The sequence below is a fragment of the Epinephelus moara genome, chromosome 8 (genome assembly GCF_006386435.1).
Source record: "Epinephelus moara isolate mb chromosome 8, YSFRI_EMoa_1.0, whole genome shotgun sequence".
Classification (NCBI taxonomy): Eukaryota; Metazoa; Chordata; class Actinopteri; order Perciformes; family Serranidae; genus Epinephelus; species Epinephelus moara.
This window is the reverse complement of record NC_065513.1, coordinates 44906448-44921994: the sequence shown is the minus strand read 5'-3', so window position 1 is coordinate 44921994 and position 15547 is coordinate 44906448. Positions and strand designations below refer to the sequence as shown.

The window sequence follows — 15547 nt, the reverse complement described above, 5'->3', positions numbered from 1 at the left end:
TCAGTCTGTAGGTCAGTGTGTAGGTCAGTCTGTAGGTCTGTGTGTAGCTCAGTCTGTAGGTCTGTGTGTAGGTCAGTCTGCAGGTCAGTGTGTAGGTCAGTCTGTAGGTCTGTGTGTAGGTCAGTCTGTAGGTCTGTGTGTAGGTCTGTGTAGCTCAGTTTGTAGATCAGTGTGTAGGTCTGTGTGTACGTCTGTGTAGGTCAGTCTGTCGGTCAGTCTGCAGGTCTGTGTGTAGGTCTCTGTGTAGGTCTGTCTGCAGGTCTGTCTGTCTGTAGGTCTGATTGTAGGTCAGTTTGTAGGTCAGTCTATTTGTAGGTCTGTCTGTAGGTCTGTCTGTCTGTAGGTCAGTGTGTAGGTCAGTGTGTAGTCTGACCATCACTCAACAGTGTGTGTGTGTGTGTGTGTGTGTGTGTGTGTGTGTGTGTGTTCAGTCTGCAGCAGGTCTGTTGGCTCAGAGAGAGAAGATCCAGAAGGAGATCCAGAACTTGGAGAACGTCCTTGGACCACAGAGTCCTACCTGTCTGTCAGGTACCTGTCTGTCCCTGTGTGTGTGTGTGTGTGTGTGTGTGTGTGTGTGTGTCTCTGTGTCTGTGTCTGTGTCTGTCTCTGTCTCTGTCTCTGTCTGTCTGTCTGTCTCTATTAACAATGATCCACATGACTGATTGTTGTGTGTTTCTGTTCAGATGATGATGATGATGATGATGATGTCAGCAGCAGCAGTGAGGAGGTCAGTAACATCTGAACATCACAGTCTCAGTCTTCTACTGTCAACTTGTCCTGACACATTTAACAACCAACTTTATCTATATTTATATTTTTATTTTATTTATACCTGCATTTAAAACCAGCACCCCTGTCTGTTGGTGTATGAAGTGAATTTAACTCTCTAACATGTCTTCAGATAACTCGTCTGTCAAAAACCAAACAATCCACTGATAAAAAGAATGACTAGATTAATATCTGAATATAAGACTGTTGGTTTTACTAATCACTCTGTCTGTCTGTCGTCTGTCTGTCTCCTCAGAGTGAGCTGGGTCTGTCTGTGTCAGCAGAATCATGTCTACAGATGAACCTGGTCTACCAGCAGGTCGTTCAAGAGACGCTGGACCAGCTGGAGACACTACTGACACACAATCACAAACTGCAGGTCAGTACTGACACACAACCACAGACTGCAGGTCAGTACTGACACACAGTCACAGACTGCAGGTCAGTACTGACACACAACCACAAACTGCAGGTCAGTACTGATGATCTGTCATGTCTCTGTCTGTAGAAGGAGCTTCTGTCTCAGCTGTCTGGACCAATCAAAGAGTCTTCTAGGGAACAGCCCGCCCCCTCCTCCTTCCAGCAGCCAATCGGCATGTACCTGGGCCGCTTCCTCAAACCGTACTTCAAGGACAAACTGACAGGACTGGTGAGAATCACAGACAGATATAATCACAGACCTGTGATCTTCTCGGTGTCGCTCTGCTCTGTGTAACCACAGTCTCTGTTGACAGCTGACCAATGAGACGCTGTACTTGTCTGTCTTCAGGGTCCTCCAGCCAATCAGGAGACGAAGGAGAAGGCCAGCAGGTTGACCGGCTGTCTGGACGACAAGAAGCTGAAAATGAAACGATGTGAGAATAAAAACAAACAGATCATTAAACTCTGTTGATCACAGAGGAAGTGACATCACATCAGAGTGTCAGCTGATCTGTAGCTGAGGGACGTTCAGGGTCCTCACTTCACTTCAGACCTGACAGACTAACACACTCTGCACCTGTATAACACCTGTCACATATCACCTGTCTCACACACTGATGACTGAACATACAGCGGCCATTTGTTTTCCACCTGCAGATTATTTCCCCAGAGGATAACCTCGTCTCTGTCTGTCTCTGTGTCTCTGTCTGTCTCTGTGTCTCTGTCTGTCTCTGTCTGTCTGTCTCTGTCTGTCTGTCTCTGTCTGTCTCTGTGTGTCCAGGGGGGAGCTGGCAGAAGACCCTGTTGATCAACTCCATAGCCAAAGACAGTCTGAGGAGACTCATCCAACCCAAACTTTCTAGGTAACACCTGAACACAGCCCATCTGTTTCCATGGCAACAACTCCTCAGCGTCATGACAACCATCAGTAGAATATACACAGCAGTACTGTACACATTCACTGACTGACAGTACTCTTGTGTCTTATAATAACCTGTCTGTCTCTGTCTGTCTCTGTGTGTGTCTCTGTGTGTCTCTGTGTGTGTCTCTGTGTCTCTGTGTGTCTCTGTGTGTGTCTCTGTGTCTCTGTGTGTCTCTGTGTCTCTGTGTGTCTCTGTGTGTGTCTCTCAGGGTGGACTACCTGAGTCAGAAGTTGTCCTCAGCAGCAGAGACGGACAGACAGCAGCTCAGACAGCAGATGGACAGTTTGGAGAGAGAGATTGACCTGATCAGGTTTGTTCTTCATTTGTCTCTGTGAGGACCTGCTGACACTGTGAGGACATTTTGTCTCGATCCAGAAACAGGGTCAGGTGGTATCAGAGTATTTAGAGATGGTGATCCCAACGGTCTGATTTTTAACACCATCAAAAATACAGATGCTCATCATTGTGTTAACGTCACTCTGGAGAGGCTGCACTCAAGACGTTTTACATGTAGTGAACATCATTCGCCACCAGAGGTCAGTGTGGTGCAACAGGCGGCTGAGCTGACGGTGAGTGGTGGAGATAAATGTAACAGGACCACCTGTAAACAGTCGTGTCCTGCCTGCAGCAGCAGGAACACAGAATATTTTACATCTAACTCAGAGTTTATTTCAACCAAACCAGAGCTGCTGATCGTTGGAACACTGGACTGCCATAAAACTTCTATTTGTAGCCCATATTAGGGACGAACGATAACATTGACACGTTATCGGTTTTAGATGATATCGACTTCAAATTAACTATCAGAACTGGCCGACATGCCTTTTCTTATTTAACACAGTGAATGAACTTTGTCCCAAAGCTGCTGCCATATTTTTCTTCACGTTAATGAAGGAGATTCCTCCAGCTGTGACGGAGACGACAGACAGAGTTAGACTCTGTGACGGAGGGGGAGTGGGTGGGGTCTGGTTTTGGAAAGGCCCTCTGTACACAATGTGTGTCTTCAGTGGCAGTTCTAGCCTAAATGGCGCCCTGGGCGTCCCACCCCCCCAACGGCCCCCCCGCCCCCCCTTGAAGGTCAAGTTAATTTTATTTTCTATACAGCTCCAGATCACGTAAGGTTACCTTTCCTACAGAACAGGTCTACACCTGTCCTGTTATTGAACTAATAAATATTCTTATCTTATTTACATGAAGGTCATTTCTGTCTCTACATAGTCACACGTTTACAATCCTCCTCTTCTCTCTGTATCGCCCACGGCAGAGTTCGGCCCCAATACGCGCACGCACACACACACAGACACGTGCGCGCACTTACAGGTGAGCACACTAGAGCGCAGCTCGGGCCGCATTTTCCTGACCGAAGTTTGTTACCTGACATAGTTATTGTTATGCACAGTGTGTAACACGCTGCTCACGCAGCAGCTCAGCACTACAGTCAGTTGGAGCGGAACCTGTGTTACGTTCAGGCGTTGTCACGTAAATAACAAGTACCAGCACTTGAATAGGTCATAGCACAACACAGCAGCATGTCAAGTGGGCTGAACCCGAGCAAAATTCTGCCGCCCCCCCCCCCCCCACGTCGTGACAAAGTGCCGCCCTGGGCAAACGCCCATTGGGCCCATATCAGGATCCACCACTGTGTGTCTTTATTAACTCTTACGTATCAACCTGGAGTAGAACTCCTGATGTCGTTGTTCAGCTTCAGCGTCTGTGGATCTAGTTGATAAAAGACGAAGCAAAGAAACACAGAACATAAACTAACCTCACCAGGAACATCACACAGGTCGCACCACTGTGTTTGACTTCATAGCTTTAAACTTTACTGCTGAACATAACATTTCCTGATGTTGTTGTTGTCAGGGTGACGTCACGGTGAGTCTGTCTGTAGAGCATAGAAACAACTGTAGCTTAAAGCCAACTGACTGTCTCCATGGCAACATCATAGACATTATTCATATGTCTGTTGAAAACCTGTGGATCTGTTTATAATGTGAGTCTGTCTCTGATTGGTCAGAGCGAAGAAGGAGGAGGAGCTCCTTGGTGATCGATATGATGAACATGATTGGCAGAAAATCTCCAATATTGATGTGAGTGGAAAAATCAACCAATCACAGAGCAGAGTGTAGAAGCACCTGACTGTCAACATTAACCTCTCTTCCTCACCTGCTCCTCCTCCCCTGTCCACACCTCCTCTCCTCTCCTCTCCTCTCCTCTCCTCTCCTCTCCTCCTCAGTTTGAGGGCACGAGGGATGCTGAGGACATCCGTAGTTTCTGGCAGAACTACCTCCACCCGTCCATCAACAAGACTGCGTGGAGTAAGGAGGAGGTGCACCAGCTGAAGGAGGTCAGCAGGAGACATGTGGAGAGAAACTGGGAGACCATCGCTGCAGAACTGGGGGTGAGGAGGAGCTGCTGTCCGCCTGTCTTCCACCCATCAGTGTCTCGATCTCTCTGACCCGTCTGTCTCTGACCCGTCTGTCTCTGACCTGTCTGTCTCTGACCTGTCTGTCTCTGACCTGTCTCTCAGTTCAGTTCAGTTTTATTATGAATGTCCCAAAGTTAGGTTGCAGCTTCATAGAAGCACAAAGACACACTCATAAAAACATGGTAAGACAGAACATAACATGGAGACAATACAAGTAACGTGCACACAGACAGCAGTTAGCGAGCAGCATGCTTGCACACACCAAGTCAACCAGACTGCCAGCTGACTCCCATTAATATTCATATTGAATAAGCTAGAATAAGATAAAAATAATAAATATGGTACAAGTTCTGTAAGTGTACAGAGTGACAATAAGACACACAGTGACCAGTAAAGTGCAATCTCTCAAAGGTTCGATCAAGAACAAAGTGCCAGTCAATACATAGCATAAACAATGACAACAACAACAACAAACAACAGTGAGTAATTCAAGACAACGGCGGCAGCTGCAGCTACGTACGCAGCTATGAATGACATTACTTCCTTCCCTCAGCAGCATTCAATGCTCAGATACAGACAGGAATAAAAGAGTATTTGTACCTGTTTTCAGTGGGCCTTGGGACACACAAGCGAAGGCCGGATGGAAGGAGCCTATGCTCAGAACTGAGTGGGTGAACAACATCCGAGCGAATCGACGGAGCTTTCAAGAGCACCTGTCTGTTAAAGATGTGATCTGGGCTATCCAATTGGATGCCGGCTACCTAAGAGGCCACTGTCACCATTTTCCGAGGGAATTCTTATTCTTGATGCAAAGATTACCATACCAACAGATAATAGAAAAAGAGATGAGAGATTCAATATAAGCGCTGTAGAACATTTACATCAGAGTCTTGTCGACTTGGAACTTAGCCAATTTCCTCAAGCAGTGTAGGCGCTGCTGATCCTTCTCACACAACATGTCTGTGTTTAGCTCAAATTTCAACTTGTCATCTGTAATCGTGCCCAGATGTTTATAGTTGGTCACGATGTCAATCAATCAATCAATCAATCAATCAATCAATTTTATTTATAAAGCCCAATATCCGAAATCACAATTTGCCTCACAGGGCTTTACAGCATACGACATCCCTCTGTCCTTATGACCCTCACAGCTGATCAGGAAAAAACGGTAGAAAGCTCAGGAAGAGCAACTGAGGAGGGATCCCTCTTCCAGGACAAACAGACGTGCAATAGATGTCGTACAGAACAGATCAACATGATAATTTAACAGTAATCCGTATGACACAATGAGAGAGAGAGACAGAGAGAGAGAGAGAGAGAGACATGATTCCACAGGAGAGGAGCCTGATAGCTGAAGGCTCTAGCTCCTGATCTACTTTTGGAGACTTTAGGGACCACGAGTAACNGTGCTAGAGGCCAGAGCAATGCCATCTAGAGAAACTATGTCATCAGATAAAGAGTCTCTGAGTTGTTTGGGGTCAAGAACAATAACTTCAGTTTTGTCTGAATACATGTGTATCTCTCACCTGTCTCTCTCTCAGACGGGGAGGACGGCCTTCCTGTGTCTTCAGACATTCCAGCGTTTTGCCTCGGACTCATTAAAACGAAGTAGTTGGACTCCTGATGAAGACAATCTGCTCAAAGAGCTCGTGGACAAGTTGAGGATCGGAAACTTCATCCCCTACACACAGAGTAATGACATCACACTGTGACATCACACTCTGTGGCTCAATCCCAGTACATCCTCTGCCCCTACCACTTAGCCCTTACCTGAAGGGGTAGGGTGTCCTGACTCTTGTTGGGATACTGCTTTCTTACATGTGTCTGTCTCTCTACCTGTCTGTCTCTCAGTGAGTTACTTCATGGAGGGTCGGGACCCAGCTCAGCTGATCTACAGATGGAACCAGGTTTTGGACCCGAGCCTGAGGAAAGGCATGTGGACCAAAGAGGAGGATGAGGTAGGCTGATAGAGGACACATTGGGGACCAGTTATACAAGGGGGGGGGGTTGTTAACAGAGTGATATTAATATTAGTCTGTCCGTCTGTCCATCAGCTGCTGCTCCAGGCCGTGTCTCACCATGGAGAGAAGAACTGGTGGAAGATCCGCCTGGAGGTTCCTGGACGCACCGACTCCAGCTGTAGAGACAGGTGAGAGCTGATTGAACGATAGAAGGTGTCAGTATGTCCTCAGGTGTGTTCAGACAGGAAGTAAACTGTGTGTGTGTGTGTGCAGGTATTATGACTGCCTGAAGGCGGGGACAAAGAGAGGAGCGTTTGACCAACAGGAGGTAGAGCTGCTACTGCGGCTGGTGGACAAACATGGAGTTGGTGAGACACACACACACACACACACACACACATGGAGCGTTGGTGCTGAGGCTCATGGGTAATATAGTGTTTAGCAGTCACGATAAGTGTGTGTGTGTGTGTGTGTGTGTGTGTGTGTGTGTGTGTGTGTTTGTGCGTGTGTTTGTGTGTGTGTGTCTGCCAGGTCGCTGGGCGAAGATTGCCACAGAGATTCCTAATCGGTACGACGCTCAGTGTCTGAGAGAGTGGAGGAAACTGAGCAGATCAGCAGCTGCACCTGTTCAGGTAAACTCACCTGGTCTAATTCACCTGTAACACCAAAGAAAAAACAAAAACTGATCAGTATCAGGCAGTGTTGATTCTGACAGCAACTTCAGTTTTATTCTGAGTCTTGAGATGAATATGTTTATTAATTTTAGTCCCATTTAAGTCATTTTTTTGTCCTTCATAGTTTTAGTCGACGAAAGTTCAAAACATTTTAGTCCTGATGTTTTCTTTGTTTTCTCTTTAAACTAATCCAGTGAGGCTAATTCATGTCTCAGAAATCAGAATCAAGGTGACAGGTTGTATGAAATAATTAGTGTGTCATGTCTCCAGCAGTGTTTGACAGGTTTAAGGGCTGATTTACAAGCACACACTTACTGATCATCATTTGAAAAGCTAACCAACGCCTGACGCTGCTCCGCTCTGACTGTGAAACATCCTGGTGCAGACTATTTACTGAAATTTACCAGCCTGTCACTCATGTTGTATCTGAAGAGAATTGCAAGCATGGCCATTCTCGGCTTTCAATGTCCGACAGTCCACCACCAACATTTTCATCACGTCTCATCAGCGAAAATTAAACATAGATTCCGTCTGAGTTTTTATTATCAAGATCTATTTTATTCATCAACAAAAGGGTTGTTGATGAATAATTTTCGTCATGGTTTTGGTCAATGAAATTAACACTGCAGGATAGTTCAACGTATCGTTTAGTTTGTAATGGGTACCAAATGGTAAAAAAAACATGTATTGTTACACCCCCTAATATGCAGATATCTGTTTATAGAGATGACCTTACTGCTGTTTGACGTATTGCTGATGTAGACTTTCTCGCCACTGACTGACCCCAAGTGCTTGTTCAAGTCATTTTTGTGTTCTGGACGAAGATATTTTGTAAAACTAAGGTCATTTGGACAGATTTTTACTTATTGAAGGGGAAACGTCCCTCTTCAAAAACATCTGTTTTTCGTGTAGTTGAGGCTGAACCGATATGGAAAGATTTAAACATCTAAGATCCATTAGAGCTGAGCAAACTGGATCTGACGTGAGACTGAATTACAGTCAAAAGCTCCAGAAAAAGTAAGTGGACCTTGAATTGAGAATGTTTTTTCAGTTGCTGTTTCCAAGGCCAAGACGGAAGTGTTTGATGTGATGTTTGGGAGGAAGTGGAGCCTTTCAAACTGTCCAAAATCTGTTAGAGAAATGTATTTTAAACCCAGAAGATCTACCATATTCAATAAATAACGTTGTTAACGTGGCGTCGACAATCAAGGAGAATCAAAATAAATCAGGGCGTCATCAGGGTAAAGTCAAACCTGATGATGTGTCCTGTATTCATCCTGTCCCCGTGTTCATCGGCTTTGTTGTCAAATCAGTCTGGTGCCTGGTTTAACTTCCTCTACAGACAGGAAATCAGAAAACAAATTGCCTAAACAGAATATGTGACTGACTGACCTCTCTCTGTTGACAGAAAAACAAAAAAAAGAAGAAAACTTCAAAGAGTAGTGGAGTACAGCCAAAGAAGAAGACGAAGATAAGGACGAAGGCAGCTGGCACCGCTAAAAGGAGTATCAGGAGTCGGCTGATGACGCTGAAGGAGGAGGAGGAAGAGGAGGAAGAGGAGGAGAGCAGTGAGGACGAGGGGATGGTGGTGGAGTACATGGACAGTGATGAAGAGGAGAAAAAGAAAAAGAGGAAGAAGAAGAAGGAGGTGATGAAGGCGGAGAAGGAGTACACCTTTCCTCCCATGCAGGAGTGGATTCCAGTAGAAAAAGCACAGGCACCTTTCACCTTCCTGAGCTTTCGACCAGTGGAGTTACCTTCCTCTGGAGTTACCCACAGTCGTGTGCGGTCGACCATCGTGGGCCAGTTCGGACGCTCCGTGATCATCGGACCAGCTCCCAGAGAGCTGCAGTGGGGGGAGCGCCACAGCAGCAGCACCATGATGATGGTGTCACCTGACCAGCTCCGAGCCCACCTGCACTCCCAGGAGCACAAATTCAAAACCCGGAGCTCCGGCCCCCGAGGGAGGGCCAGGACCAATGACCAGAACCCACTGGGCCGAGTGACGGACAAGGGGATCTACTACCAGCTGCAGGCCGCCGTGACGCCGTGGATCGGCAACCTGCTGATCCCGCCAAAACACAGGCAGACGGAAGCCGATGTCCTGAGGGAGCGAGCAGAGAAGACCAAGCTCTGCTCGACTCCTGTCTTCCTGCTCCTCCTCCAGACCTTGAACGTGGATGTCGTTGGCTGTAAGGAGATGATAGAGCAGAGGAGGAACAAGGTGGTGTCACTGGCTCCGCCTCAATGCCCTCGCTCCGTTCGTCCAAACACCGTCGCAGGAATCCTGCAGCAGAAGAGAGCCATAAAGGAGGAGCTGCGGGAGTTCAACCAGCAGCACAAACTGATCCTGAAGCAGCTTCAGGAGCTGCAGCAGAAACAGAAACAACAGCTGCTCAGACAGCAGCAACCCCACCTTCCTCATCCCCATCCTCCTCCTTGCCCAACCACGCCCTCTCAGAATTGTCCCCGCATTCTCCTTCAGATGCCTCCTTTGATGTCTCCCATGTCATTTCCTCAGGCCGTCTTCATCCCTCATCCTGTCACGCAGCCTTGCGCTCCCTCTGTCCAGTCTCCCTCTGCCCTGAACACATCCCCCTTAGCTCCACCCGACCCTCCTCCTGTGGGGGTCGACTCCTCTCCGTCACCTCCACATCCTGCTCCTCACAGTGTCACTCCTGTCTCTGTGGTCTCAAAGCCCCTGAACACCACATCTACTTCATCTGCCTCTCTCCAACAAGAAGCTCCACCTTCCACCCAAAACCTGATCATTGCCTCGCCCGCGTCCTCTAACCAACATGTTACTGTTGGTTCTACACCGCCCAGTCATCACGCCCCTCCCTCCACCTCCAGCAGCCCCGTCACCTGCACCAGTAAGCCTCATCCTGCCCCTCATCCAAGTAGCGTCACCTCGAGTTCACCCAAAGGGAGGGGCCAAAAGGTGGCTGTCTGCAGCAGTCAGAGTGGGGGAGATTTGGGCTGGGCAGGTGATGGTGTGGGTGGGGTGAGTGACAGTATGATTAAAGAAGGAAGGAGGGTTAGGACGCCGAGTCAGAAGGCCAAAGCTCTGCAGGAAGCCACCGAGGCCAAGGTAACTGATCCGCCTTTTCAGGGCTGATGTCATGAGATGACTCGTGAAGTGATTCATTTTAATGACATAAGGCCCCTCGGACGGTCCCCTCAAGACCACCGTAGGATGTTTTTTAAACTTTGTGTACTGGTAATGTGAATTCACTGGTCTGACTGGTCTCTGGTTCATTTCAGGCTGAAGCCAAGAAGAAAGCTGCTTCATCTCCACGAAAGAGAGCTCAGATCCAGACCATCGCTCCTGCTCCTCCTCAGACCTTGGTCCCTCCTCACACTGTTGTCTCTGCTCCTCCCCAGACTGTTGTCACTGCTCCTCCTCAGCAGGTCTGCACTGTTCCCATCCAGTCCGTACGTCAGACTCCTCCCTCCTCCTTGACCAGTCCTCCAACAGCTCCTCAAAGACCTCCTCCTGCCAGGGTCGTTTCCTGTCCTCTGACCAAAGCTACACCTCCTTCTGCTCCTCCTCCTGTAGCTGTGAGCCCGTCCTCATCGCCCTTAAACGCCACACCTGCCGGCTCTGACAGGACTGTGTCCTCAACTCAAAACCCCAGTTTAGCCCTGCCCCCCTCCATACAGACTAATCAGCACACTGCTTCCTCCTGGTCAAGCCCAACGGCTCCTCTCCCCAACGATCATGACTACACCTGTTTTAATCTCCCCTCCAGTCATGATGGCTCAAACTCAAATCAGCTGACCCCTGACTCCTCCCCTAACACGCGTCCCAAAGCCCCCCCCAGTCGGAGGAAACGAGGGAGGAGGGAGGAGCAGCCGAGCGTGACGAGCAGTCAGGAAGACAAAGGTGTGGGTGGGACAGGTACAGGTGTGATCCAGGAAGGAAGGAGGATTCGGACCCAGACTCCGAAGGCCAGAGCTTTTCAGGAGGCAAAGGTAAGATCTATGTGACCTCCTCCTGGTCTGTCTCCTTTGTCTTCTTGTCTTCAGTTCGCCTCCTCCTCTCAGTCCATCTCCACGCAGTCTATATCTGCACTCAGTTTGTCTCCTCTCTGTCCATCTCCTCCTCTCAGGCCGTCTCCTCTTCTCAATCTGTCTCCTTCTGTGTCTTTTGTCTCCAGGCTGAAGCCAATAAGAAGAGAACAACTTCTTCTTCTCCTCGTAAGAAGCGTTGTCGTAAGTCCCGCCCTAAAGAGGAAGTTGTCGCACAGAGCCAGCCGATGACTCCGCTTCCTGGGATCTGTTTACTTACTGATCAATCCATGTGGGTCATGACTCCTGGTGGGCTGGTCAAGTTGGCAGCCTCGCCCCCCGGCACACAGCAGGTGTGTGTACCAAGCGCTCCCCTCCCAGCTCTACCCAGGAATAATTTAAACCATCAGCTGGCCACGCCCCCTCAAATCACCAACGGCAGCCTGCGATCAATCGCACCTCACCCCCCTAACCCTGAGCCTGTCCCTGTAGGCCTCCCCGTTCTGAATCAACTGAGCGCTTTTCCTGCCCCGCCCACCTGTGTCTCTAAACCCCTCCCCCCAGGCTTCATCCTGCAGCCCCTCTCAGACCCTGACTCCTCCCCCCAGCCTCTTCTGAAAGTCCTTTTGCCATATAAGGGCACAGTCAGAGCGGACCCGGCAGCACCCCCTCCCCTCAGGAGGGAGCCACTGCAGTTTGACCCCTCCCTGATATTCCTGGAGTCCCAGAAGGTGGTGCGTGATTGGCTGAGCGGTCGTGGAGGAGTGGTGGTACCTGGAGCGGGCGTTGCTCTTCCGTATTTGCCGCCGTTCATCAGCAGTCTGTGTACTCTGAGCGCGCTGCTGCGGGCCAAAGATTCTCTGACCAAATCGTCTCTGCAGCTGCTGAGTCAAGGCTCCGAACCCCGACGCTCGACAACCACACCCATACCTGACGACAGCACTGAGATGACTTCCAGTCCGCCTCCCGACCTGCCTGACTCAACCTCTGACCTCCGACCAGCGCAGGACTCTGAAGGTAACACACCTGAACGTCACATCCTGCTGCTGCTGCATTTCCTCTATTTGCTACATTTACACATCTGTTTTGTCCACCTGCAGCTCCCTCCGTCAACTCTGACCTTCCGCAGGAAGACGAGGAGAAGCTTGTGGCAGTGGTACGTCAGCTGGTGGCGGAGCGTTTCTCAGGTAACCCCGCCTACCAACTGCTAAAGGCTCGCTTTCTGTCCTGCTTCACTATCCCCGCCCTTCTGGCCACCATGCAACCAATCAGAGAGAGAAATATGGCCTGCCCAGCCAATGAGGAGGAAGAGGAGAAGGAGGATGAGGAGGATGATGAGGAGGTGACGGAGCTGAAGAAGATGAAAGAGTCAGGAAGACGGAGGAGAGCTGAGGTGAGTTCTGCTGCTCATGGAGGTCAAGATTATTTACAAGTTTTCCACATCAGAGACGCAGGTCAGATCTGACTAACCCAAAACTGATGAGTGTAAACAAGCGTACATTACCCGGGCACGGATCGACGGGTCCAGTAGAATGGTATCTTTAGTATGGGTCATATGTTCTCAATAATGATGTTAACGGTTTAATTGTTTAACGGCTGAGAATATTTTTGACTGGTTACATCGGTCTCTAACTACGGAGCTATTCTTTAGTTCACTGCTCTGTGCACCAACCAGGTCTGGTGGGAGCTAATCAGCCAGCAGCAGCACTTATTCAGTGATCACCCCCAGTAACACTGTCTCGCCCCAAAAGCGCTGCGTTGGAAACATTGTGCACTGTGGTTAGCAGTGTTAGCATGGCAATGCTAACATTGCTAGCAGGGTTTTGCGGCTCAAAATTAAGCCGCCTGCTCACTGGGGCGACCAGGGCAAAGACTGGAGGGTGGCGACCCTGTGGCTGGTAGTTACCTTATGGCAGCTACGTTGTGGTCGTTGGGCTGCAGTAGTTACGGTACAGTAGTCAAATTGACATCACGAACAAAAGTGATGAAATTACTTTTCATTATAATCAGTGGATACTTTTCTGACATTTCTAATTTCATTGGTTCAGTTTATATTAAACACCATTTATTACCATTTATTCATTAATCTCCAGAGATCTGTGCTGCTGTGTGACGGGTCAGGAGCTCCAGCCAATCACTTCTCAGGAATCATCACCAGCACACCTGGACCGGACCGGACTGGATCGGACCAGTAAAACCAGACTGTTACAGATCTAAACGTTTAGTTCAGATCTTCAGTTTCAGCTGAAAAATGATCCTGATTAAATGTGTCAGCTGAGTTAAAAAATGAAGATGAAATGAAACAAATCAGTTTGAGTTTTGACGTTTCAGATTTTCAGAGTCTGTAGATTTCACTGGACCCAAACCTGACGTCTTCTTTCTGAAAGTCAAGTTCAGTCAGTTTTTCGTCTTTTCTGAAGATTAAACGAAGAACCTGAAACAATCTTAAGATCTCAGAGTCAACGGGAGCATCTAAAGACAATCTGAAAAATCTGACATTTGAGAGTTGACTGAGTTTTTGAGTCAGAGTCAGACGTCCTGATGACAGAGCTCATAAATCAGCAGCTGATTCTCAAATGTCTGAGTGTCCTTAAATGCACCAACACAGACAAAGTTAAAACAAATCTTGTTATGAATAAATGAAGTTTCAGTCTGCAGAAGGATTTTCATCAAAACAAAGTAAAACTAGTTCATGCTTCAAGGACGGAGATCAGTCAGTAACATGATTAGTTATTGGACAGTCATCAGGAGGGACGTGAAGATGAGTAAAGCAAAGTTTCACAGAATAGTTTGGAGCTCTGTGGTGCATTCAGGAACCTCAGGAAAAAAGTGACAAAATTGCACTAAAATATGTTGTTTGTTATTTTTGGTTCTTGCGTGATTTACTTTTTATTCAGCTTTTGTAAAGTTCTGTAATTAGGAGCTGATTATTTTGTAATAAAGAGACAATTATGTGAAATGTAGCTGTGTGTGCTCGTACGTGTTTGGGAAGACCAGTTAGTCTTAAAGTGGGACTGTGAATGGACACTGAGGACTGGGGGACATTTTGGACTGTGAGGACATTGTGGATTATGAGGACATGTTTTGGTAAAGCTCATGACTTCCTGTGTGTTTCTATGAATTTTTCTCACAGGTAGATTAACTTGTCACTGTGGGAACACTGTGGACTGTGGGGACATTGTGGACCCAGAGACTACAGATAAATCCACACATGTATGGAGTGTTTCTGGTTGACTTGTGGTCTGTGGTGACATTGTTGGTACACTGTGAAGACACTGTGGACTGTGAGGACACTGGACCCACAGACCACAGATAGACCCACACTGGTGTGGAGTATATGTGGTTAAACTGGTGACTTTGTTCTCTACTTTGTTGGTTTCACTTCAGCTCTGAGAGACTTCCAGGAATATTCAGGAATACAAATCAGCGATGTGACATCACTTCCTGTTTCAGTCAGCTGGTGTTTCCTGTTAGCTCCTGTGACTTCTCTAATCCGTCTCTTCTTCCTCTTTCTGTCACTTTCTGCTACTTCGTGTCCAGATGAACTCAGCTGAGGAGAAAACAAATGTACTTTCTCATTAATCTGTAGAAATCAGAAAACATCATATAAAATATTTTTACTGTTTATAAAATATAAAAACATGTTCGCATATTTGAGGAAAATTAAATTAACACAACATTTATCATAAAATTCAAGAGACATAATTAGAAGAAAAAATAGAAATATTGATTGATTTTCAGCTCAGGTCTCATTTTTCTGTGATCAGTTTAAAATGAAGTTTTTCTTTTTGTCATCAAACTGTGTCTCGTGACATCACAGTGTACCTGAATACTCAGAGGGAGCTGACATCCTCAGGTTTGTTCCTAAAACTTTACCTTTAACATGTGATTCTGATTTTATGTGTTTCATAAATCTGTAATAAGATTCCTTATTTTACGCAAACACTTAGCATGTTAGCATGCTAACATCAGCTAACTATCAGTAAACAGTCCAGCTGAGTCTGACAGACATGTCTGTAGTTTTGTGTATTTGATCAAAAATAAATCAAATATCAGACACATTAAAATTAGTTTAAATTATTTTACACATCTATAAATCATGTCTGACAGAAAAAGATCCTGCGGTTCATCCTGAGGGGAACACGAACGAACCATGACTCACATCTAGTCACAGTCTGTCCAAAGACACACTGACATCAGCATGAAGTACAAGTACTGCATTCAAACTCTGAAGTAAAAGTACAACAGTATCAGCATCAACATGTACTAAAAGTACCAAAAGTAAAAGTACAACAGTATCAGCATCAACATGTACTAAAAGTACCAAAAGTAAAAGTACAACAGTATCAGCATCAACATGTA

General features: G+C 47.2%; 2 protein-coding genes across 3 annotated transcripts in view; one reads left to right on the top strand and one right to left on the bottom strand.

Annotated features, from left to right (window-relative positions):
• snapc4 (small nuclear RNA activating complex, polypeptide 4) overlaps positions 1–14159 on the top strand; it is a 23186-nt gene extending 9027 nt beyond the window's left edge. The window contains exons 4-22 of one of the 2 annotated variants that reach the window (XM_050051580.1): positions 432–528; positions 690–727; positions 1025–1147; positions 1277–1417; positions 1538–1622; positions 1970–2051; positions 2320–2421; positions 4129–4201; positions 4348–4512; positions 6081–6231; positions 6391–6497; positions 6594–6688; positions 6774–6868; positions 7032–7132; positions 8583–10265; positions 10439–11149; positions 11335–12202; positions 12286–12578; positions 13279–14159. In XM_050051580.1, the coding sequence (XP_049907537.1) occupies positions 432–528; positions 690–727; positions 1025–1147; positions 1277–1417; positions 1538–1622; positions 1970–2051; positions 2320–2421; positions 4129–4201; positions 4348–4512; positions 6081–6231; positions 6391–6497; positions 6594–6688; positions 6774–6868; positions 7032–7132; positions 8583–10265; positions 10439–11149; positions 11335–12202; positions 12286–12578; positions 13279–13380 (5112 nt within the window). In that variant the 3' untranslated portion in view covers positions 13381–14159. Of the gene's footprint in view, positions 1–431; positions 529–683; positions 728–1024; positions 1148–1276; positions 1418–1537; positions 1623–1969; positions 2052–2319; positions 2422–4128; positions 4202–4347; positions 4513–6080; positions 6232–6390; positions 6498–6593; positions 6689–6773; positions 6869–7031; positions 7133–8582; positions 10266–10438; positions 11150–11334; positions 12203–12285; positions 12579–13278 lie in introns of both variants that reach the window. The other variant, XM_050051579.1, reaches the window with a different exon arrangement.
• Positions 1–15547, bottom strand: part of LOC126394668 (WD repeat-containing protein 5-like) — a 181173-nt gene that overhangs the window by 73795 nt on the left and 91831 nt on the right. The window lies entirely within an intron of this gene.